The 22,191-nt window shown below is 49.4% G+C and overlaps 7 protein-coding genes and 1 long non-coding RNA gene across 12 annotated transcripts; 6 read left to right on the top strand and 2 right to left on the bottom strand.

Moving 5' to 3' along the window:
- The first annotated feature begins 583 nt into the window (after positions 1–583).
- LOC9660715 (CAAX prenyl protease 2) lies at positions 584–2,213 on the top strand. The gene is made up of 7 exons (XM_024684289.1): positions 584–829; positions 900–1,073; positions 1,129–1,240; positions 1,349–1,420; positions 1,484–1,546; positions 1,624–1,707; positions 1,791–2,213. The coding sequence occupies exons 1-7, from the start codon at positions 605–607 to the stop codon at positions 1,934–1,936; spliced, it is 876 nt and encodes a 291-aa protein (XP_024540057.1). The 5' UTR covers positions 584–604; the 3' UTR covers positions 1,937–2,213.
- A 1,149-nt stretch (positions 2,214–3,362) lies between these two features.
- Positions 3,363–5,116, top strand: LOC9660714 (allene oxide synthase 1, chloroplastic). The gene is made up of 2 exons (XM_002979220.2): positions 3,363–3,391; positions 3,456–5,116. The coding sequence occupies exon 2, from the start codon at positions 3,613–3,615 to the stop codon at positions 5,038–5,040; it is 1,428 nt and encodes a 475-aa protein (XP_002979266.1). The 5' UTR covers positions 3,363–3,391; positions 3,456–3,612; the 3' UTR covers positions 5,041–5,116.
- A 63-nt stretch (positions 5,117–5,179) lies between these two features.
- Positions 5,180–8,276, top strand: LOC9660713 (ATP-dependent DNA helicase DDM1). 2 transcript variants are annotated; one of them, XM_024684257.1, is made up of 15 exons: positions 5,180–5,301; positions 5,351–5,437; positions 5,518–5,721; positions 5,770–6,104; positions 6,163–6,346; positions 6,405–6,580; positions 6,635–6,695; positions 6,748–6,937; positions 6,994–7,089; positions 7,144–7,241; positions 7,306–7,425; positions 7,477–7,590; positions 7,661–7,759; positions 7,815–7,919; positions 7,984–8,276. In XM_024684257.1, exons 1-15 carry the CDS (start codon positions 5,194–5,196, stop codon positions 8,197–8,199), a joined length of 2,193 nt encoding a protein of 730 aa, XP_024540025.1. In that variant the 5' UTR covers positions 5,180–5,193; the 3' UTR covers positions 8,200–8,276. The 2 variants fall into 2 exon arrangements, with proteins under 2 accessions (XP_024540025.1, XP_024540024.1); XM_024684256.1 differs by having other exon boundaries at positions 7,306–7,590.
- A 53-nt stretch (positions 8,277–8,329) lies between these two features.
- Positions 8,330–9,212, top strand: LOC112349544 (protein HEAT-STRESS-ASSOCIATED 32-like). The gene is made up of 4 exons (XM_024684131.1): positions 8,330–8,440; positions 8,492–8,671; positions 8,756–8,897; positions 8,953–9,212. The coding sequence occupies exons 1-4, from the start codon at positions 8,330–8,332 to the stop codon at positions 9,210–9,212; spliced, it is 693 nt and encodes a 230-aa protein (XP_024539899.1).
- A 5,155-nt stretch (positions 9,213–14,367) lies between these two features.
- On the bottom strand, positions 14,368–16,061 carry LOC9660712 (WAT1-related protein At5g45370). Of its 2 annotated transcripts, XM_024684259.1 has the most exons (7): positions 15,815–16,061; positions 15,663–15,722; positions 15,460–15,576; positions 15,159–15,399; positions 14,955–15,107; positions 14,750–14,883; positions 14,368–14,689 (listed from the first exon to the last, which is right to left on the bottom strand). In XM_024684259.1, the coding sequence occupies exons 1-7, from the start codon at positions 16,000–16,002 to the stop codon at positions 14,545–14,547; spliced, it is 1,038 nt and encodes a 345-aa protein (XP_024540027.1). In that variant the 5' UTR covers positions 16,003–16,061; the 3' UTR covers positions 14,368–14,544. The 2 variants fall into 2 exon arrangements, with proteins under 2 accessions (XP_024540027.1, XP_024540028.1); XM_024684260.1 differs by lacking the exon at positions 14,368–14,689 and having other exon boundaries at positions 14,750–14,855.
- Positions 16,062–16,291: 230 nt separating this feature from the next.
- On the top strand, positions 16,292–18,036 carry LOC9660167 (coiled-coil domain-containing protein 113). Its single transcript, XM_002979217.2, has 6 exons — positions 16,292–16,478; positions 16,664–17,115; positions 17,191–17,437; positions 17,532–17,663; positions 17,724–17,858; positions 17,926–18,036. The coding sequence occupies exons 1-6, from the start codon at positions 16,374–16,376 to the stop codon at positions 18,013–18,015; spliced, it is 1,161 nt and encodes a 386-aa protein (XP_002979263.1). The 5' UTR covers positions 16,292–16,373; the 3' UTR covers positions 18,016–18,036.
- Positions 18,037–18,070: 34 nt separating this feature from the next.
- LOC9660711 lies at positions 18,071–20,912 on the bottom strand. Of its 2 annotated transcripts, XM_024684343.1 has the most exons (5): positions 19,274–20,912; positions 19,056–19,216; positions 18,741–18,906; positions 18,372–18,668; positions 18,071–18,307 (listed from the first exon to the last, which is right to left on the bottom strand). In XM_024684343.1, the coding sequence occupies exons 1-5, from the start codon at positions 20,688–20,690 to the stop codon at positions 18,201–18,203; spliced, it is 2,148 nt and encodes a 715-aa protein (XP_024540111.1). In that variant the 5' UTR covers positions 20,691–20,912; the 3' UTR covers positions 18,071–18,200. The 2 variants fall into 2 exon arrangements, with proteins under 2 accessions (XP_024540111.1, XP_024540110.1); XM_024684342.1 differs by having other exon boundaries at positions 18,071–18,668.
- A 94-nt stretch (positions 20,913–21,006) lies between these two features.
- LOC112349617 lies at positions 21,007–21,573 on the top strand. Of its 2 annotated transcripts, XR_002993442.1 has the most exons (4): positions 21,067–21,090; positions 21,158–21,234; positions 21,301–21,356; positions 21,418–21,573. It is a non-coding gene; the product is annotated as an uncharacterized LOC112349617 (long non-coding RNA). The 2 variants fall into 2 exon arrangements; XR_002993441.1 differs by having other exon boundaries at positions 21,007–21,234.
- Positions 21,574–22,191: the final 618 nt, after the last annotated feature.

Below are 22,191 nucleotides of genomic sequence, written 5' to 3'. Positions count from 1 at the left end.
ACTAACAAACTATAGCAAATGAATGTTATAATTTTTTCCATCACCTTTATAGACAAACCACGTGCGTTACATATATTATATTTTAAATAGCCACTAATAAATGGGAATTAAATGTATACCATTTGCTCCGATACCACATATAGTCACTTTATCTCTTTCCCTTTTATATCAACTAAAAAATAAATAATTATTTAATAAAAAAGCCCTTAATGGCTATTTTATTCCCATTTATCCCCAAAGTTCTAGCAATCACTAATGAAATCATAGAAATTGAAGATGGACGGCTTTCCACACAGCAATGCACTGTGCTGCTGTGATTGTTCTTTCTTTTTTTTACTTCCGGGACTGCTTTTTTTGTTTTATTAGTCTACAGTCGATGGGAATGCAGATAAAAGAATGGATTCGTTTTGCAAAGAACAAACAAGGCTGTATATTTTCTTTTGGTTTTGGATTTGGACTCGCATTTAAGACGCAAGAATCTTTCCTGCGTACCTAGCGTGGTTGCGAGCTGCGTCGCTCCACACAGTGGTTTATATCGACAAAATGATAATTTTCATGTCATTATACTATTTAGAGCTAGGCTTAGGGTTTAGGAGAGGAAGCCATGGCGCTGTTCTTGTGTGGCGCTCTGGCGGCAATGTACGTGGGAGTGCTCTACGCGCCGCCCATTCTACTCAAGATCCGGGCAAAGACGCAGCGCCAGCTTCTTCTTCAGCGATTCGTCTGTGCTACTCTCGCCTCAGTGCTGTCACCGCTTGTGTGTTTCATCATTCTTCCGGTGGGATCGTCCAGCAAGCTCAATTTGATGGGAATTCGATCGGATTACTTGGTTAGTCTAGTTTTCTTTTAGGTCTACAATGTTTTTCACTTGGCTTCACATTTTCTTTCTTCTTTGTTAGATGCAAGCCACGCTATATCCTTTGCTGCTCACTGCCTTGCTGTATCTCGGTCCTTTGTTCGTGGAGCTTTTGGAACTTATCGATGGAGAACAAGCCGTCGCTACTGATCACGGTTTCATGGCAAGCTTGATTTTTCTCGGGCAGGACGTGGTTGCCTGGCGGAACTATGTTGTGGTAAAATTGTTCTTCTTTTTGCTTGATTTTTCTTTGAGATTTTTCTTTGCTTCAGGCACCACTGTCGGAGGAGATTGTTTTCAGAGCCTGCATGATTCCTCTTCTTTTATGCGGAGGGTACTCGCCTACAGCTGCCATACTCATCTCTCCAACATTTTTCAGCTTAGGTGAATCCAGGTAACCTCTGTCCTTTGGTTTTATAGAACCTGGAGTAATCTCTCTTAAGCATTCCTTTGGACTATTGTTTTCATCTGATTAATCTGGTATCGTTGCAGCACACGTCCATAGATTCTGGGAACTCGTTCATCACGAAAGATTCACCCCCAAAAGAGCCGCCTTTGTCGTAGGCAAGTTTTCCTTCCCCTCCTGCTCGTTTCTAATCCTACAAGCTACGCTTTTATACTTTCCAGTTGCTCAACTTGGGTACACAATCGTGTTTGGCTGCTACGCCGCATTCCTCTACGTTCGAACAGGTTCGAGCTTTAAAGTTATTCCCAGCGTCGTCCATCATTATCCAACACAATGCCCTTGTTGTGGTGATCGGTCGCAGGCCATCTCATTGCTGCCGTAGTTCCTCACATTTTTTGCAACATCATGGGCTTCCCGGATCTCGTCCGTGCCTGCCAAAACCGAGGTTTGATTCGCAATTGCTCCATCGCTCAACTCACCCACTAACTCTCAACTTGGTTTTCATGGTGTTCCTCAAAAACCAACTAGTCCTGGCCGTGGTACACATCGTCGGCCTCGTTGCTTTCATGGCTCTCGCGGCCCCTCTCTCGAGCCCCGCCTTGTACAACAACGATGTTCTCGATTGTAAATGCTGGCAGGGCTTCTGCGGGGCTTCATCATCATCAAAACCATAACTTTGCCGCTGCCAAAGTTAAGATGATCGATCATAACTTACACAAGCCAAGTATTTCTTCAAAGAAGCTTAAGCTAAGATCCATCCAAACGAAAACCCACACGTTGTTACTATGACCATCAATCAATCCATCAACAAACCCAAGTCAAACGCTTGATGCTTCCAACACAACACAAGGAAAGGGAATCCAATGCTCCAATTCCACTGCTCCATTCAAGGCTCTTTGTCTTTCGTGGTCACACCAACATTTAAGTGAGACGAGTGGAGTTTTCTGTCCAGAGCTTAAGTCTCATTCTCAAGGAGGAGTTTGTGTCACTCGCTATTTAAGCCAGAACAATGTAATGTGTGTGTGGTCTTGCGTGACAACAACACAAACCTAATCAAGAAAGCTTGTTTGATCGATCAACCTTGACTCCAATCTCTTTGCCCTAGTGAAACTAATCATCCCAATGCTTTAAATGCCGCCCCTCTGGGATTGGCTTGTGGATAATTCCCACCACTAGCAAGCGTGCACACTCGAAACGGAGAGAATATAACCGCCGGACACGCGCGGGTTCGAATCCCATCCCCGCCGGGCGTTTCCTCTGGCAAATCTAGGCCCTTGATTCGAAATCCCGCTCTTTTTCTCTCGCTACAAATAAATAGGCGCCGAGGAGGAGGAGGAGCGTAGGGAAGAGAGGGAGCGCCGGCACCTCTATTCTTTTCGATCGCTCGCGCCTCGCCAGCGATTCGATCGATCTTGCTGGAATTTCGTGCCCGATCTGCGCGGAATCTGTTCTTGGCTATGGTGTAGGGGATATTTCGGGCGGTATGGAGAGCTGCGGTGCTGCTAGGGATTGATAGCAATGGCCGCGATCACGGCTCCGGATTCCAGTGTTCTGGAGCGATTCCATCACTCGTCGTCGCCTTCTCCCCTGCGTTGCCATCCAGCTCGTCCCCGGCAGCTCCAGCTCGGCGACCTCCATCCTCAAGAATCGCGGCGCAAGGCGGAGGAAGCAGGAGGATTCGACGATCGCCCAGACGCCGCGGCGGGCAACAATGGGAGCATGGATGATTGCGAGCAGCACAGCGGCGGTCGGGAATGCGGGGAGGACACGGCGATGGCGGTCGATGACGATCAAGGCTGCCACACTCCCAAATTCAAGGCGTCCAGGATCCAGATGCTCCAGTGCCCGCCGGCTCCTCGCAAGCGCAGGGCAACGGTGGCCAGGGCCGCGCCGCGCCGCATCGACTACTTCATCATCCACGATTTCGATGCTTTCTTCCCCCATCGCGATTCCTCCAAGCTCCTCCAGGCCTGACTGATTGACCGCCGCCTTGAAAGGTACGGCGCTCTTGTACGGTTGTAGGACACTGACTCCTGCCATAGTTTTCTTGCCAATGATCAATCAAACAACTGTGGCATTTGTGGTTGCCCACATCTCGCGAGAGATTGTTTCTTATCGGAAATCTTCAGGTATCTTTACTCTTTAGCTTTTTTTTCACAATTCTTTGGACTCTTTTGCATTGTCTTCGATTAGCCTTACGTGGCGGGTCATCGTGGTCTGTCTGGTGGACTCTGGGCGCCCAGGACCACGAGAAGCACGCGCCCAAGGTCCGTGTATAAATCCGAGATCCCAGATCTACCCTTGGGCGTATTCATTCCAATCTCTCCAGGTCGAAGCTTTGCGCAAGAGGATGTCTGCAAGTGGAAAAGAGAAGCCCCTCAAGGACGTCCCGGGCAGCTATGGCGTCCCAGTCGTGGGAGCTCTCAAGGATCGCCTCGACTTCTACTGGTTCCAGGGCGAGGTGGAGTTCTACAAATCCCGGATGGAGAAGAACCAGAGCACAGTCTTCCGTGTCAACTTCCCGCCGGGGCCGCCGGGCTTCCCCGAGGGTCATGGCATCGTCCTCCTCGACCAGGTGAGCTACTCCGTGCTCCTCGACAACGCCAAGGTGGACAAGCGCGACACGCTGATTGGCTCCTACATGCCCGACCTGGCCTTCACCGGCGGCTACCGTACGCTTCCGTACCTGGACACCGCCGAGGAGAAGCACACCACGTACAAGTCGCTCATGTTCGAGATCCTCCACGAGAGCGCGCAGCGATTCGGGCCGGAGCTGAGCAGCGCCTTCGATCGCACTGCCCAGGAGTGGGAGGCGAAGATCGCCAAGGATGGCTCGGTGGAGTCGCTGAGCACTGCTGGAAACATGGTGATCCAGTTCCTGTACAAGACGATCACTCACCAGGACCCCATGGCGACCATGGGCGATGATCCACACTCGGTGTACATGGCCTGGACGGGCGTCCAGTTCGCGGGGATCGCCTACACCAATCTCCCTCACATCACCGAGGAGCTACTCATGCACAGCTTCCAGCTCCCGTTCTTCCCGATCAAGAAGAAGTACGAACAGATCGTCGAGTTCTTCCGCTCCGCCGGGTCCGGGCTCTTGGATCTGGCCGTGACCAAGTACGGGCTGGATCGCGAGGAGGCGCTCCACAACCTCGTCTTCTCTTTCGGGATCAACACTCGACTTGGGCTGCTCAAGATGTTCCCGCCGATCCTCTTCTTCATCGCGCGAGCCGGGGCGGAGTTCCAGGCCAGGCTCAAGCAGGAGATCCGCGGGAGGATGAAGAAGCGCGAGGACGCGGCCTCGATCCAGGCGCTGGGGGATCTCAAGCTCGTCAAGGCCACTGTGCTCGAGGTGTTCCGGCTCATGCCATCGATCTTCGTGGCGTTTGGGCGCGCGCGGCAGGATCTGGAGGTGGAATCGCACGACGCGCGATACAAGATCAAGAAGGGCGAGCTGCTTGGCACGCACCAGTACTTCGTGATGAGAGATCCGGTGGTTTTCAAGGATCCTCACAGCTTCGTGCCGGATCGATTCATGGGCAGCGAGGGCGCGGCGCTGCTGCCACACATCGTGTGGTCGAATGGGCGCGAGACGGACTCGCCGACGCCCACCAACAAGCAGTGCCCGGGGAAGAACCAGGCGGAGCTCATCGCGGTCCAATTCATCGCGGAGATGTTCCTGCGCTACGATTCGTGGGAGGTGACGCAGGAGTCGAGCGTGAGCGCCACCAAGCTCGACGTCCATCTCTGCAAGCTCGTCAAGCGATCCTAGGCGCTCTCTACAAGAGCCCTAGTTCCAACGGTCATTTAATCCTACTTTATTTTAATGCAAATAACTTTGTTTGGTAGTCGGGGGTTCGAATCTGGGGCTGGGCGTAAAACCCTCTTCCCGCTTTGACAGCGGCGAGGGATTCTTTCTTTCTCTATGGCGACGCGGAGGAGGCGCGCCGCCCAGGGCAAAGAAGCAGCCGTCGCGCCGCGGAAGGTGGATGATGCTCCAATGCAGGTCATCACGATCGATGACGAGGACGAGGTATGCTGGTGTGAGATTTTCTGGCGCTCATTGTTGATATTCTCGGCAGGAAATGCCCGCCGCGCCGCCCCTCCCATCCGCCAAAGAGACCATAGTATTAGCGGCTGAATCTCCCGTGTCGGTCCTGGAAGGCGAGGCAAGTTCTTTTCTTTAATAGCTGAGATTTTCTTCTCACGGATTTTTTTTCTCTCTACTGGGTTTGTGGGTGCAATGCAGCTCACAGATGCTATGATCGAAGTGGAAAAGCAGCTCGAGGTGGAGAGAGGCAAGAAAAGCAAAGAAGAGGAGAATCAAAAACAGGCTGAAAGGCCTAGCTCCAACGGATTGCTGCTAAAGCTCGACGAGCTTCTGACCAAGACGAAGTGGTTTTCACAGTTTGTGCACGAGAGAATGGATGAGATCAACAACCAGAAGAAACAAGTAAGCTTTTTTGGATTTTTTGAACAAGTAAACTTGGTTTCTCTACAGATGGACGAGAGAAAGAAGCGAGGGAGAAAGCGTAAAAAGGGTGAAGAGGAGGACGAAGTTGTCACGGAGGAGGAGAAGAATAAAAAGCTGCAGCAAGAAATCGCTCCCTCGGTAACTGGAGGAGTACTAAAGTCGTACCAGTTGAGAGGAGTGCAATGGATGATGGCACTATATCAAAACGGGTACAGTGGTATTCTGGCAGACCAAATGGGACTCGGAAAAACCGTGCAAACTATCACTTTTATCGCTCATTTGATGGAGAACGGTGTGAAGGGACCTTTCCTTGTGTGTGCTCCACTGTCGACGCTCGCAAACTGGACAAGGGAGATCTCGAGGTTTGTTTTCTGGGCTTCTTCACTCGTTGGAGGAACTAATCACCGGTCGAGCATGCAGATGGTGTCCAAGCATGAAATCCTTGCTTTATCACGGTACCAAAGAAGAGCGAGCTGAGAAAAGGCGTAAACATATGCCCCGCAATGGCGAATCCCTCCCGGTCATTGTGACCTCCTACGAAGTTCTCATGGTCGACATTTCTCATTTCAAGCAGTTCAAATGGACCTACGTTGTCGTAGACGAGGTAAGCGGTTGCTTTAAACGAGGGATTCTTTAGCTAATGCGCGTATGTTTATTTTCAGGGGCACAGACTAAAGAACCACGATTGCAAGCTCTTCAAAGAGCTTAAGAAGATGAAGATAGAAAATTCTCTTTTGCTGACAGGAACTCCCTTGCAGAACAAGCTACCCGAGCTCTGGTCTCTATTAAACTTCATTCTTCCAGACATTTTTTCGAGCCTGTCCGATTTCCAAACATGGTACGCATGCACTTTGCACGATTTAAAATTTGTACTAACGTCTTCCATCAAAAGGTTTGCGTTTGCTGAGCGTGAAAACAATAGTGACGAGGAGCGCGATGAGACGCGAATTGAGGCAAGTCCTGCAATAGTATCACACTATCCACTCATTCTTGTTTGGTATGTAGGTTGTCAAGAAGCTTCACGACATTCTTCGACCTTTTCTATTGCGAAGAATGAAGTCGGAAGTAGAAAAGACTCTACCGAAGAAGACAGAGATACTCTTGTACGCTCAAATGTCGAAGATGCAAAAAGACTTCGATTGCAAGCTTATTAGGAGAACGCTAGAGGAATACTTACATCAGGCGGCCACTCCTGGTATTTATCGTTCATTTTCTCACAAAAACTTGCTAACACAAAACATTTTAAATTAGGAACATCAAGAAAGAAGAGGCTTAACAATGTCTGCATGCAACTGAGAAAGAACTGCAATCATCCGGATCTTTTGCGCCAAGAATTCAATCAAGACTGTAAGGCAGCTTGTCTTTAAAAGTTTTCAAGGTTTTTCTAAACTTTAAAACCAGACGACTGGCCTCCCGTGGAGCAGCTGACAGCTGAATGTGGGAAGCTCAAGTTTCTGCTTGACAGGCTACTCCCACCGCTGAAAAGTCGAGGCCACAGGGTAAGCTAGAATACTTTGTATACGGTTGCGACTCGTTCGAACAAATTTATATCGCTGCTTTCAGGTTCTTATTTTCTCTCAAATGACAAAGATGCTGGACATCCTTGAGTTTTGTCTCGGGGAAAGGGGGATGCCACCGTTTCGTTTGGACGGAAATGTCAAGCAAGAGGACAGGCAAGAGCAGGTGATTACGTTCTCTCGTTTTGCCAAATACATAAATCTCCTTTTGTGTCAGATTCAAAAGTTTGAAGGAGGGGAGGGATTCGTTTTCCTACTTAGTACTCGAGCTGGTGGACTTGGAATCAACTTGACTTCCGCCGATACTGCTATCATCTACGACAGCGATTGGGTAAACTCAAGCCTGTTTCACCTCAGGATAGCTAAGCTTATTTCTCTTTTTGGTTTCTATCTTCACGCAGAATCCACAAATGGACTTACAAGCAATGGATCGCTGTCATAGGATCGGGCAAACCCGGCCAGTGCATGTGTATCGCCTCGCAACAGCACACTCTGTGGAGGTAAATGCTGTGGTTTCAATTCTACTTTCCCAGGATGAATGATGTTTCCTTCCAGTGCCGGATGCTCAAAGTTGCGAACAGCAAGCTCCAACTGGAAACACTGGTTATCAACAAAGGAGAGTTTCAACACGAGAAGGACACCGGAAAGACCACCCTCGACGTAAGCTCGCAAAAGAAGCTTTTCGAAGAACTTCTCTCACTCTCGATTGATTTGATTCGTGCAGGAGTCGGACCTTCTTTCTCTTCTCAGAGACGAACGAAGCGAAGAGGAAGAGCTCGTCCAGAGCTCCGAGATCAGCGACAGTGATCTCGTCACGCTGCTCGATCGCAGCGGCGGTTGTTCGATCGACGAGGAAAAGCCCATCCGAGGACCCGGCTGGGAGATCATTCTCAACAAAGCCGCCAAGAATTTCCTTCCCCCTGCCGAGGGGTCGGCGTGATCGTCCCATCCATTTTTTTTTTTGTATAGCTATAGTCGGGATCTATTCCTTGAAGAAAAGGTATATAGACGTTAGTACAAAATATGCCAAGGAATCTAAGCTTCTGGAAAGCCCTAGAGTTAGAGGAGCGATGTTTGGGGGCGATGTGTTCTTCATGGATCGCGCGGAGAAGCCGCGGATCACCGGGCGGACGGAGATTCGAGGCCCCTACCATTCTTTCTTTGGATCGCGCTACCTCGAGGTATGGATTCCAGGGAGGGAATGCGAGAGTTTGAGTTTCTGTGTGGTGTAGCAAATTTTGGAGTCCAGCGGGAGCTCGATCGATGGGCTCCAGTTCTCCAATCTGATGTCGCGGTCGCTGCTCAGGGATATGATCGAGCTGGCTCATCGGCACGGGATTTATGTGAGCTCCGGTGGATGGGGCGAAGATGTTCTTGGGGGCGGCCGGAAATCTTTCAAGCAGTACGTCCAGGTGCCATGAGAATGAATGAGAAGTTCTTTCTCTTGTCGATCGTTTCTAATGCCTTTCTTGTGTTCTTATCGATTTTTCTTCCAGGACTGCAAAGACCTTGGCTTCGATATGATCGAATTTGATGTTCTGTGTGACAAGATCGCCAAGGACGACTTCCTCTATCTCACTCGCATGATCAAGAACGAGGGTCTCAAACCCAAGCCTGGACTTTTCCTCTTCGAAGAAGGTAAAGTTCTGAAGACTAGCTCTTTGATCGATTGATCCAAACTTTGCTCTTCCAGATGCCAAAACTATCATCGAAACCGCCGAGAACTTCATTGGAGCTGGTGCGGATGTTATACGGCTCGAGTCCGATCTAGACATCCTCACCACTGACGTGATCGCCAAGCTGATCGAGCGAGTGGGATTGGACAGACTCATCTTTCAAGCCAGGGAGCCCAAGGTGTTCGAGTGGTTCATCACAAACTACGGTCGACAGGTACCGAATGAAAACAAACACTCGAGATCGATCACAGCGAATCGAACTGTGTTTTACAGGTGAATTTGTTCGTGGATCACTCGCACGTTCCTCAGCTGGAATGCCTTCGCGCGGGAAAGGGCCGTCGTCCACGTCCTCTTTTCGCTCCTCTGTTATAATATTTACGAATACTAGTTGAAAGAAAGAGATTAAAAAGATGTGTTATCGGGATTCGAGTGAAAGTGGTTGATCGATTGGCCCAAGCTACATTATAGATTTGTCTTTTCTTTAAGGATTCCTAATGGGAACTAAAAGATTTTACCCAACACCTGAAATAGAAAAAAAAAAATCAAGCCAAAAGCTCCCAAGATACCTGTAAGCAACTGAGGAGATAAATCTTTTTGAGGTGACTGTTCTCATTTACAACACAAATTCAAGAATGGTGACCTTGCTATCAAATGTTCTTGCCACTCTCCTAAAAAATCAAGGGAATTATGCTCAAGAAGAGACAATGAAGAAGATAAAAAGAAATAAAGTAGACATTCTAATGCTCCATAACTTCACCACTCTTGAGACTTCATATTGCCCTGCTCTCACATGTTCTCAAGAACAAGTACAAGTAAGAGTTATTTCTTCGATATCTTACAGCCGGTATTAACTGTTGTCTAGATTGATCCATCCTATTTATTTGATTGGAACTTTACTCAAAATCTTCTTATTTTAGCAGATAACCCGGACCTTTTACATACCTAAGGGTTGTTTGTCGACAGCCATGGCGAAACGAGTGAGGAAGATCTTTGAATCAGCAAGTTTCAGGCCTCCAACTGAGAAGGACCTCACCTTCGAATGTCTCGCTTCATGGGTGAGATCCAATTTTGCATCGGGGGACATAGATGCAGTTGCGGGTTGGCTGTGCTCGACCGGTAGTAAGCGAACGCGGCTGGCAAATCTCAACACTAGGGAGGAGTTTCTGGCTGCGGTGGATAGCATGGCTGAGGAGTCTCTGGATATCAACGTCCGCATGTGGCGGGCTCGCAGAGCGCCGGGCATGGGGATAGCACAGAAAGCTTTTTTCGACTATCCGCTTCAGGACATGGACATACTGGAGGAGCTGTGGCGTAAGATCGAGCAGGACTACATGACCTGGATAACGCCCGGCTCCAAGTACGTTGCGCCGTTCTTTGCTGTGGTGCAGAGCAGCGGCTGGGGGAAGTCAAGGCTCGCGTGTGAGCTTCACAGGAAAGGCTTGTACACCATCTATGTCTCCTGCATGAAGGTTGACTCGGCTGGAATGCCCGGCCGGACTCCACATTTGGCCGACTGGATCTGTACGACAAACGCAACGGCACTCGAGATGGCTGCGTTTCTAATCGCCAGCATTGAGGCTCTCGGAGAGTATGTTGGGGAGTCTGACACTGGAAACTCTAAAGAAGAAGGCGGCGGAGGTCCTAACCCGGGTCTCTGGATTTTGAAGCAGACGCATCCTGAGCATGGCTTTCCTATAGCAGCCATGATACGTGACAAAATACCAGGCTGTCTGGAGCGTCTTCAAGACTCTGCAGTGTTGGCGCAAGAGGCGCCCGGCCTGATAACGTTTGAGTGTCAGACCACAAACTTTGTGTGGGGGGAAAACCATGTATACCGTACTGTGCAGAGAGCCTTGAAGGCTGCCATCGAAAAGTTGCCTGTGCTTGGCGTTGCGGGACCCGACGGCAAGCGGCTGAAGGTGTTGTTTTGCTTTGACGAGGCTAGAACGTTGGCGGATACTGAGTTGGCGGATGAAATGGATACTGGATTCACACTTTTAAGGCGGGTTCTCAGGACAGCATCTTCTGGTCTTTGGGCAGTAATGCTTGGTACGAATCCGCGCTTGTCAAATTCTGTGCCGGCGCAAGCCTTGGATCCGACAAGAAAAGTGCCCTCTCGAGACTTTAAGCTGTTCAAGCCGTTTTGGCTAACAGGGACAGCGGCACCTCCTCGGCCTGGTGGAGCAGAATCTGTCTTCCGCCTTGGAAGGCCTCTGTGGCGTGCTTTTATCGACCGAGGGTGCAGTCCTGAAAAGTTGCTCGGCCTTGCGAGGGACAAGCTTAACCTGCAGGAGGAACTAAAAGATGAGATGGTGGTTGGTGTTCTCGGGTGCACTGTTGGAGTGGAGGTTGCATCATGGTCGGAGGTGGCGGAGCTCAGCATGGCCCATCATATGATGACGGCATCGTGGATTTCCGAAGACATGCAACGAGTTCACGTCTCTAATGCTGCTGAACCGGTTCTTGCATCAGCCGCAGCATCAGTCTTACTTGACAAGAACAAGCTCTGCAAGATTCTTGTGTCCGTCTCCAAGATGTGCAAGAAAGGCGTGGTTACTGGTGATCCAAGGGGAGAGATGGTCACCAGGTTACTAGTGCTGCTAGCCATGCTCACGTGTCTCAAAGGCAAGAAGGACGTGATGTACACAAAGAAGATAACACTCCGAGAGTTCTTGACTACGCTGCTGGGAATGGTTCCAGACGGTCTAGCAAGCACAGTTCACTTGGACGCTGAGCTCCAGTTTAATAGCTTCTCGCCAACTTACGGAAGGTTGGATGCCGCCCTGATCAACGACTGCTCCCAACACTATCGAGCATTAACGTGCAAGCCCGGACAGAAGGCCGTTCACAACGTTCTGCCAAGCAGCAAGGGTGCGATTGGGATTCAGGCAAAACGATGGGAAGCTGACAGAAAGACTGGCATGGCAAAAGCAGTTGAGAAGCTTGAGGCTGGTGTTGATGGCGTGGGGTTCATGCTTAGTCTTGTTTTCCAGCTCGGCTCGCCTGATAATCGTGTGAGTGTTGAAGGTTCTGCCCAGAGGACTATAGTTATTTACGGGCTGTCTCGTCAGCTGTTCCCGTTTCTTTTAGAGGATTCTGTTGTGGACGCAATGAGGGATGTGCTGAAGCTCAACACCCATGGTCATGTTCTGCAGATGACTGACACGGAGGAGGATATTGTGAAGCGCATGCTTCCATTGTCATATCCCTAAGGACCTGTTTGGAAATAAGTATCTGGTGCTGTAGCTACATTCTTAGTTGGAGATGTAGGAATCATATAAAATACTTGTCTATGTTTATTACCAGACAAAACTCAAGGCGAAAGGAGCGTCTTGCATCACCCTTTTGGTGACGATGGTCAGTGGCAGATATATGTCATGGCATTAGGGAATTCTTCGAGCAATGTAGTGTAGTACAGAGGGTAAGTTTGGTTTCTAGGGGAGTACATGTGGGAGAAAAAAGGTTGAACACTAATAATAAACAGAGCGTGACTTTCTTTTGTGATCATTGTGTGGTTTTTTTGTGCAGAATGCTTCCATTGATCAGACGGCAAGAGTGGAGGCAGCCAAGAAATGCGAAGAGAAAGTTGGTAAAAAAAATTCTTCCAAGTTGGTGTTGAGAGTGCGCCAGGTATAGTCATACCACCAGCAGTTAGCATGGCATGTAGTATATAAAAAAAAACACCACCTTTAACCGTAGAAAACATTTACACCTTACCATTATCAGTAATGAAATAAATCTCTAATTTATTGCAACATTTGATGTGTATATATCTAGAAGTGTTAAATGTGTACCTTCGTTATGAAACTATGGTCTTCCAAAATTATGTTCTAATTAATATTAAAACTTATAATATCTAAACCAAACCAACATGTAAGTAAACACTACTTAATGTGCTTATATCAGGTTCCTTTTTTCTCTCAAATGACAGACATCCTTGAGTTTTGTCTCGGGGAAAGGGGGATGCCACCGTTTCGTTTGGACGGAAATGTCAAGCAAGAGGACAGGCAAAAGCAGGTGATTACGTTCTTTCGTTTTGCCACACATAAATGTCAGCGTAAAAAATTTGAAGCAGGGGAGGGTTTCGTTTTCCTACTTACTACTCGAGCTGGTGGACTTGGAATCAACTTGTTGATTTCTCTTCTCAAAGAGGAACGAAGCGAAGAGGAAGAGCTCGTCCAGAGCTTTGAAATCAGCGCGTCGCGCTGCTCGATCGTAGCGACGGTTCTTCGATTGACGAGGAAAAGCCCACCAAAGGACTTTGCTAGAAAACGTTAGTACAAAACTAAGCTTCTGGTCAGGGGAGCGATGTTTGGGCGATGTGATCTTCATGGTCGCACGGAGAAGCCGGATCACCGGGCGGACTCACATTCTTTCTTGGGATCGCGCTACCTCGAGGAAGGGAGGAACTGCGAGATTGTGAGTTTCTGAGTGGTATAGCAAATTTTGGAGTCCAGCGGGAGCTCGATCGATGGGCTCCAGTTCTCCAATTTGATGTCGCGGTCGCTCAGGGATATGATCGAGCTCGCTCATTGGCGCGGGATTTATGTGACCTCCGGTGGATGGGCCGAAGATGTTCTTGAGGGAGGCCGAATATCCTTTGACTATCCACATTTAAGAGAAGATTGGATCCCCGAGCTATCCACAGGGAGAGTGTTCTCCCAGCGTTTCATTGACTTGCATCTTTGCGAGTTAAGTTGTAAGTTGTCCTCCTTTTCTTTGGCTTGATTTTTTCGTTCTTGACCAATCTTTCAAACAGTACGTCCAGGTACGATGAGAATGAATGAGAAGTTCTTTCTCTTGTCGATCGGTTTTAATGCTTTTTTGTGTTCTTGTCGATTTTTCTTCCAGGACTGCAATGACCTTTGGCTTCGATATGATCGAATTTGATGTTCTGTGTGACAAGATCGCCAAGGATGACTTTCTCTATCTGAAGAACGAAGCCTGGGCTTTTCCTCTTCGAAGAAGGTGAATTCCAAAGACTAGAAAAAACCTTTGATCGATTGATCGAAACTACCAGATACCAAAAGTATCATCGAAACCGCCGAGAACTTCATTGGAGCTGGTGCGGATGTTATAAGGCTCGAGTCCGATCTAGACATCCTCACCACTGAGGTAAGCTGATCGAGCGTGTGGGATTGGACAATCCAGCGAGCCCAAGGTCTTCGAGAATGCTACATCTAGAATAAAAGTTGAATATGCGATACTCACCGAATATGCTAATCTATTTGATGCTTTAGGAATATGCTAGGTTTGGATTTATTAGGGCTCTTGTGGCCGCCTAGGGTTTGTATGCAAAGGCAAGGGCACTCAGTCGATAGCAATGCGCTGTTGCTTGCGACTTATTTTTCTCTTGCTAGATTGATCCAGCACACTCATCCGCAGCAAATGGCTTCGGCGATTTTGCTATGGACCCTTTCTGTCTGGGCACATTACTTGAATTTCTTTTCTATCTTTCATTGGGTGCCAAAGTGATTAGATCTCAATCATGTCAAACACCATCTTTCGGATCAGAGAAATCCGTGCTGACTAAGTTGAAGCGAATGATACTCACCCATGATACGAGAGTAGCCTGTAGTGGTAGTAGTATTTACAACTCTCCTGTTGAGCTAGGCGAGATTTATAGCTTCGATCTTCTCGATGAGCGGCTCCGCCGAGCATGAGGTTTCTTCGTCGGCGGTTGATTTGGAGCACTCCTCGTGGGCCCAGCTTACCAGCAAAAGTCCGATCAAAATGAGAAGTGCCCCGATGATGCTGCAAAAGCAAAAGCGAGAAAGGAAGCTTTTGAGATGTCTAGACCTTTTGCTTGCTTGCCTGCCCAGGAAAATGCTCGAGAAAAGCGACGTGATGAGTGTATTTACAGGCGTGTAGCAGCCGACGATCGTGGGGCCGAGCCGCATCACGCTCCAAAGCATCAAAACTGGAAATATGGACAAGGAAAGAACGGACTGAGCAACCAAAACCGAGTGTATGGTCAGTGCTGCCTTGCCTTGGCTCAAAGTCGAGCATGGATACTTACGATGAGCATAACGACGGGGACTAAACTCCCGGTTAGTCTCCACGCCGCACTGTCGACTGTGAACAACCCAGCCGTCCCACTAACGAGTGATCCTATCAAGAAAGTGATTGCCAGGATTGTGACTGGTGTGGGGCGCTTCTTAAGCAGCTTTGCCTGGAAAATTAGAAACGAATGAAGATGTAAAGAGAAGAGAGCATTTTTTACCGCAAAAGTTCCCATTGCTCCAGCGGCTATAGAGCTTAGAACGATGCAAAAGGCACCGACCTGGAACTCGACCCCAGTCCTTACGGATTTGATCGGCGTTGTCGAGGACGGTGACGAGCACTGCAAGCCGAGAACGCACGGGCCTTTGTAGAGGATCATCAAGATTGCACCGCCAGCGCAAACGAGAATGCCGGCGATCTTCGCTTGCCCGTACACTGAGAGAAGTTTCACCTTCTCTACCCTAGAAAAAGAGGAAAGTTAGCTCGATCTTCACTTAGTACTGGAGCTTCTCTGTCCTCACCCAAAGAGCATCGCGAACGCGGCAGTAAAAACGGTTGACAGTGGATGCATTGCCGAGACAAAGCTGGCCGAAGTCTTGGAGAGCCCCACTAATCCCAGAATTTGTATGATAAACACACTGTTCAAGGGAGAAAAAAGAGAAAAGCACAAAGAAGATACCTCGATTAGACCGTCAATTGCTCTCGATCATCCAGAAGCACTTACAAGAAACCAAAGACGAGCAGCTGGAGAATCAAACCAAACGTAATGCGCAAGTCCCGCCCCCTGTGTGATGCCATTCGTGCCAAGAAAGGGGGGGCGACGAGAGTTATTTCAAGAAAACGCGAGAATCCAGCCGAAATCTCGGTGTTCTTTACCTCTCAAACACGAATGCGGCAACCGCGAGCACCGCTCCTGCGAGAAAGAGGCAGTAGCACCCCAGAACGAGGCGATTCACGCCTTCCTTGAGCACCGCCTGCGTCGCGAGCGTCATGAAGGCCGTGAGGAACTGCGTCAACAGCAGCGCTGCATGAACAGTGAGATTGCTGGCGAGGATGTCCGCCATCGCCAAAACCTAAAGCCACGACCAGGGAGTGGAAGAAGAACAGGGATTTTGAAAGAAAGAGAAAAGCCCCGCCATTGCCACACAAAAGCGCTGGACTTGTTGAAAATCGGCCATCTGGCTTTTCTTAAGCACGATTAACTAGCTAACAATGTCTTAGTCTAATTGGCATCTTCGTTTAATAACGAAGCCACGTGGCTCTCCGGCACTGGCGGAGCGGGCAAAAGGATATTTCTAACGACCAACCGCTCTTTAAGCCCTAAAGCCCTATCTGACTCAACCCCAGAAAAATTCCCTCCTCTCTTGTCTCTCATTCTTTGCGGTTTGAGCTGGGGCGCCATCGCCAGGAGCGCTAGGTCTCGCGCCCGGCCGCCATGGCCGATCTGGAGGTGGAGGAGCGCGCCAAGCAGCTTAGCGAGCTCCATCGCCAGCAGATGTTCATCCGCGTCGAGAACGCGATGCTCTCGGAGCATCTCTCGGTGAGTTTTTTCATCCCCCGCATTGTGATATTTCGTCCAGCTCCGCTCGAAATCCGGTGTATTGCCTCCAAATCTCACGATTCCTGGCCATATTCCCTCTATTTCCTTTCGACAAGATCGTGCATTGCTTGTTTTCTTTCGTGTTATCGCCTAGCGCTGACTCTCTTCTTTTCTCTTTGATCCAGCGCGTGGTTGTAGCGCGAAAATCTAGCCTCCAGCTTCATCTGGAAAGCATGGAGAAGGAGCAGGAAGAGAAAGAAAAGGCCGAGGCGGAAGAGAAGGCCAAGGCGGCGGCAGCGGCGGCGAGAGCAGCTTCAGAAGTTGCGGCGGATCAACCCGCGAGAGGTGGCGTCCGATTCTCGCAAGTGGCAGCAAAGCCTCAGGAGATGGTGGTCTTGACGTTGAGCCCCGAGGAGAAACTGGAGATTGTGGACGAGGAGTGCCTGTTCCAGCGGCAGTATATCGAGAAGATAAAAGTGGAACAAGACCGCATTCTCGACGACCTCCGAGCGGTTCTCAACGCGGCCAAGCACCGAGTTGCCGAATTCAGGAAGGATCGTGTTGATTTTAACAGGGATGTGTTGCTGCTGGCACAGCTCAATCCCGTAAACAAGCCATACTCAGAAGACATTCTCAGGTCAGTCACTTCTTTTCGTTTTGTTCTCGGCTTTTTCTGATACCGAAACTTGGATTATTCCTTTCGTTGATGTAGATTCATCGTGGACAAGAACAGAAGGAAGAAGAACTTAAGGGACAACGTTCTGGCAAAGAACGCCAGAGCCAAGACCGAGCGCAACAGTTTGCTCAAGCAATTCGGAAGCAAGAAAGATCTCGAGGAAATCCTTCACGTGGTGGATTTTGACGAGCTCAAGATCGTAAATGGTCAGCTCAACGCCCGGATGCGCGAGCGAGTTAAGGAGATACGTCGGCTAAAGCGTTTGATCAAGTCGACGTTGCAGGTAGTGTCTGCGCTCTCCGAGTTTTTCTTCCTTTATGAATCAGATCTTCCCCGTCTTTGCTCCGTTTCTCGATACAGCGGTGTTGGCAATGCAGGTCCTCGAGAACACGCTGGAGATGCTATCTTACGCCCACGACCAAGGACTACGAATGAAGCAATCACTCACAGATCGATTTCCACTTGTTAACTCGGCAGATGGATTTATAATGGCCGAGAGAGTCCAGCGGGTGAGTGTCTATCTAGTTATCTTTTCTGAGATTCTTCCTGAAAACATTCCTTGATCGCAGAGAAAACTCCACGACGCGGTCATAATTGCTCTTCAAAATCAAGATGGGCCTCCACAACCGACCGCCATGGACTATATGAAAGCACGAAACAAAGCTTTCGGTCTGAGGAAAGAGATCAAAACATGGATTGGAAAGGTGGCAAAAATCTTTAAGTTCGTTGTCATCGTTCTTTCACTGTTTTGTTTTCTTCCTTGCTTTCCAGGTAGAAATTGCTGACCTGACACGTCAAGAGCTCGAGAAAAGCTTGACGCTCGTCCATAAAGACATGGCAAGCCGTGGTGTGACTGCTTGACGCAAGCGAGTATGCCTTCTAGGTTCGTTCTCTTGCTGGTCTATTTCTCTAGGAAGATATTTAAGATCTTTCTTTGGTAGTTGTCGGGAACCTCTTGTACATTGCGGCGGCCGCTTTTAAACAAGTAACTCTACAAACCACGTAAACGCAATCCCACGGGAAGCTCTTGGCAGTCTCGTCGTCCTTCATCCACTAAAGTAAGCCACGGGAGAGATTCGGGACACGCGGTTGGCCCAGAGATTGGCTACGGGTAAAAAATATGTGCTGTCGTCCCAGACAACGAGTGGCACGTCTAGAGAAGCTACACGAGTCAACTGCACGGATCCAAGAAAAATGGAAAAGCCTCGACAACTCACCTGGAAAAGAGTCGAAACGCAAGAGAGACAACGCACAGCACAATGATGGCGACGATGATGCTTGTGGCGACGATGGCAAGCAACGAAGACACTCCTCCAGTCTTGTCAAGCTCGTCCTCGAATCAAGGAGCTCCACCACGCTCTCGAGCTTAGTCCAAGCCAGGCGGGACTCGTCCATGGCCAGCGCGAGCTCCTCACAAATCCCGGGAAGAAGCCACGACGCGTAGAGCTCCGCCGAGGCACCCAGGAGGCGAAGAACCCGGTAAATGTGTACGAGGGCAGTGAAGTAGTTTTCACCTGTTTCAGCTGAAAGTTAGTTAACCAGTGGCTACTTTCGCAGGAAAACTTTCGCTCCTAGATTCGTACAACCTTGCTCGGTGGAGACCAGTCGCGTAGAACAGCCACGGGACACGGCATCGTTCCAGATGCCAAGGCCGAGTTTTAACTCGGTGGCACAAGCACGGGCGAGAAGAGTCCACGATTTGAGGTACTTCGGCTTCATCCCTTCTTCCATGCCTGCTGCGTTTGGTTGTGCCTGAAGGATAGGAGTTAAATTATCATGCCTGCAAGAGCATACGTAGAAAACACAGACACAGCTATCTTGAATGATGCATTGGAACGACGAACTGGAACGATAGCTATACATCCTTTACGTTCTACTGCATAGCAGGGAAAAAAACCTACCTCGTCAGTGGCAGTGGCTGCCAGGACTGCCTTTGAATCCCAGTCGAGCGAAAGCAAATCCATAAGATCGCTGTTCGTTGTTGCGAGTGCATTATCTTGTAATGCATTTAGCGCTGGGCTTGTGTCCCACAAACTTTGCTCCTCGTGCTCCTCCACAATCTCTGGAATGATCGATGTTAGTGTTTCCAGATATGACGAACGAAAAGATGGCAGCAAACCTTTGGGCGAAGCATTGCGGGGTCCGATGGAAGTGGCAAACTCCTCGAACGATGACCACTCGTCTATGGCAGTAAAGCTGGGATGGAAGCCTCCATGGCTGTGGCTCCGGCGGTGAGAGATGCCAGTGGACGTTACGTCGCCGGAGAGAATGTCGCCTGGAAAGCTCACGTCCGCTTTCGGAGCTGGGAGGCTGACTGATCGAGAATAGCCGCTGCTCTCCAGCGTTGCAGCACTGAAAGCCCAGCTGCGATCATCTGCGAGCTCGAAGCCATCGATTTCCACTGGCACATCCTGTTGCAAATCCAGCAAGGATGGAGGAACTTCACTGGTACTATCCCAGAAAAAATCCTTCTCCACCGTGTTTTCGAGTTTCGACCCGTCTGGAGTGATCAAGTTGGCAGCGTCCAAATCCCTCTCGACTGGCAGAACATCCGGCTGTGCATCCAGCAACGACAGTGCAGTGTCATGCTCAAATCCCGCACTGTTACCATTCTCCAAGAAGAAATCCGGTGGCGAGTTCTCCACGGTGCTTTGCTTCTCAGCCCACCGAGATTCATCCAGATCCCAGCCAGTGAGTTTGGACTTTTCGTGTTTCTCTAGAGCGATCTCGCTACTGAAGATGGCAGTATCAGCATCGACTGGAAGAACATCTTGTTGTGAATCCAGCAATGAAGGTGGAAAAGCTTGCTCCACACCTGGACTCCAGAATAAATCCTTTGCCACCGTGCTTGGTTTCCCGAGAGCTTCTTGATCATCGGACATAGAGATAAGATCGACGAGCCCAACCTGTGCACCACCACCTTTTAGAACCGAAGGCTCCGCAAACTCTCCCCATTCATCATCGTTGGAAGTGGTCTCTGGAAGTAGAGTTGATGGAGCTGGGAACTGGAGATGTGGAAGTAGAATCGATGGAGCTGGGACGTGGAGATCTGGAAGTAGAGTTGACGGAGCTGGGACGTGGAGAGGGACTTGACGATCGCTGCGAATACCATGCATCGCTAGCATCAGCTCACTGGTTGGAACCGTGGAAGCCCAGCCATTCGAGATCTTTTCCTCTGGAGTGTGCGCTTCCAAATCTGCAAAACCATTCTCCTGTGATTTCTCTATTCTCTCTTGTTCCACGCGATTCCCATTCTGCTCGCCAATGTGCGTCGCCACTGACTCGAATTCTCCAAATTCTTCTTCTTCTTCTTCTCCATCGTCTCCTCCTCCTCCTCGATCAGCAGCGATGGATTCTTCCTCTTTTCCTTGCCCCTCCTCGTCCTCATCGTCTTGCTCTCCAAACAAGGACAATGGAAGCGGCTTGCGAATGGACGAAGAGAAAGAAGAAGAATGGATTCCCTTGGCGTGGCCCCCATTCTGCGAGATCTGTGCACTACCTGGTGGCTCCCATAGCGCGTGGAATCCATTCGCCATGCCTGCCAACGCCGCCGCCACCGCCGAAGCTGGAAATCGCTCCTCCAGATAGCATCAAATGCGAGCTCTCCCGAGCTGGATCATCCACAACCGTCGCGAAATTCGCAGCGCTCACAGGAATGCGGCACTCTCCAACGCTCCGCATCACAGATCACAGATCCATCCAACCCTAGAAACGCTCTGGTTGTCGGTTAGTCTCACAGACTCCGTTAACTGGACGGAGACAAAGCCCACATTTTTAGGGTTCTTCCAAGACAGAGCAACGGAAATGGGAGCTACGTCGCGATCGATTCTTCCAGTCGCTCAGCTGCCGCTTTCGCTGTCCGCCGGGCTCCCATCCGGCAAGAAGTCGTCCTACGTCGCCTGTCTTGGCTGCCATTTGGTGAAATCGCAGCTCCAGGTTCTTTGTCGATCGTCTCTCTTTCTTTGCCGAGCGATCGATCGATCGACCCGATGCCACTGCGCAGTTCGCGACGGACGGCTGTGAGAACTGCGGGAATTTCTTCGGGAGCGTGGAGGAGAGCACCACTTCCCTCTTCACCGGGTAAGGAAAGGAAAATATTTCGATTCTTTTCTCTTTCTTGCTCAATGTCGCCAAATCTTTGCTCAGCGTCGTGTCGATCATGGATTCCAGCCAGAGCTGGGTCGCGAAGTGGATGAGGATCGGTATAAAGCTCTCGTCTCCATCGCTCCTTTCTCATTCCTCCTCTTTTTTTCTCTCTCGCAGAAAGGCTCCTTCCCGGATGCTATGCCATCACTGTGGAAGCGCCCGCGGCTGGAGAAGCGTGATTTCCATTTTTCTGATCTGAAATTCCCGCGTCGATGATAGCCGTCCGATCTTGATCACATTACGTACAATCCGTATGTTAGCCGTACCACTTTGTCGTACACTATTTTTGTGTTCTTCCGTGAAGTGCTACAAGTGCAAAGAGGCTCAAGCTCAGTGATTTGCCGAGTTGCGGGAAGTAGCAGAGCGAATCTGGATCGGGACTTCGAGGGTTTGACTGCTGATCAACTACGTTATGGGGGATTAAGCGTGAGCATCGAAACGGCCATAGCTTTTACCTCCATATACGAAGCTTAGCACGGGAAGGCCAGGAAAGCACGGACAATGGATCGAATTCAGAAGAACCAGCCAGTGATCCGAGCAAGAAGACAATGGTGAGTGAGTGCTTGCTTGATTGCTTTCATCTTTTGACATGTTCCAAACTGCAGCATGGCGAATCACCACGAGCAATAAACTGTACTAAAGTTTTGTTTGTTTAAACATAAAATGAAATCGGGAAACAAGAAAGTTCGTCATTATACGCGACAAAGTAGTAGTCCAGGTGGTCGTCCACAGAACCAAGGTTCATCTTCGAGTTTTAAGATAATGATCACATCGTTTCTGCAGCTCCAGAAAAGATCAGCGGCATCAAGTCGACATTCTGCTCGCTCACAATTGATTATCATGGAGTTCTTGTCAATAGCGGCAGTTCTAGTGATTGCTGAGTTATTTGCT

The sequence above is a fragment of the Selaginella moellendorffii genome, unplaced genomic scaffold, assembly GCF_000143415.4.
Source record: "Selaginella moellendorffii unplaced genomic scaffold, v1.0 SELMOscaffold_40, whole genome shotgun sequence".
Taxonomy (NCBI): Eukaryota; Viridiplantae; Streptophyta; class Lycopodiopsida; order Selaginellales; family Selaginellaceae; genus Selaginella; species Selaginella moellendorffii.
This window is presented reverse-complemented; position numbering and strand designations above follow the sequence as displayed.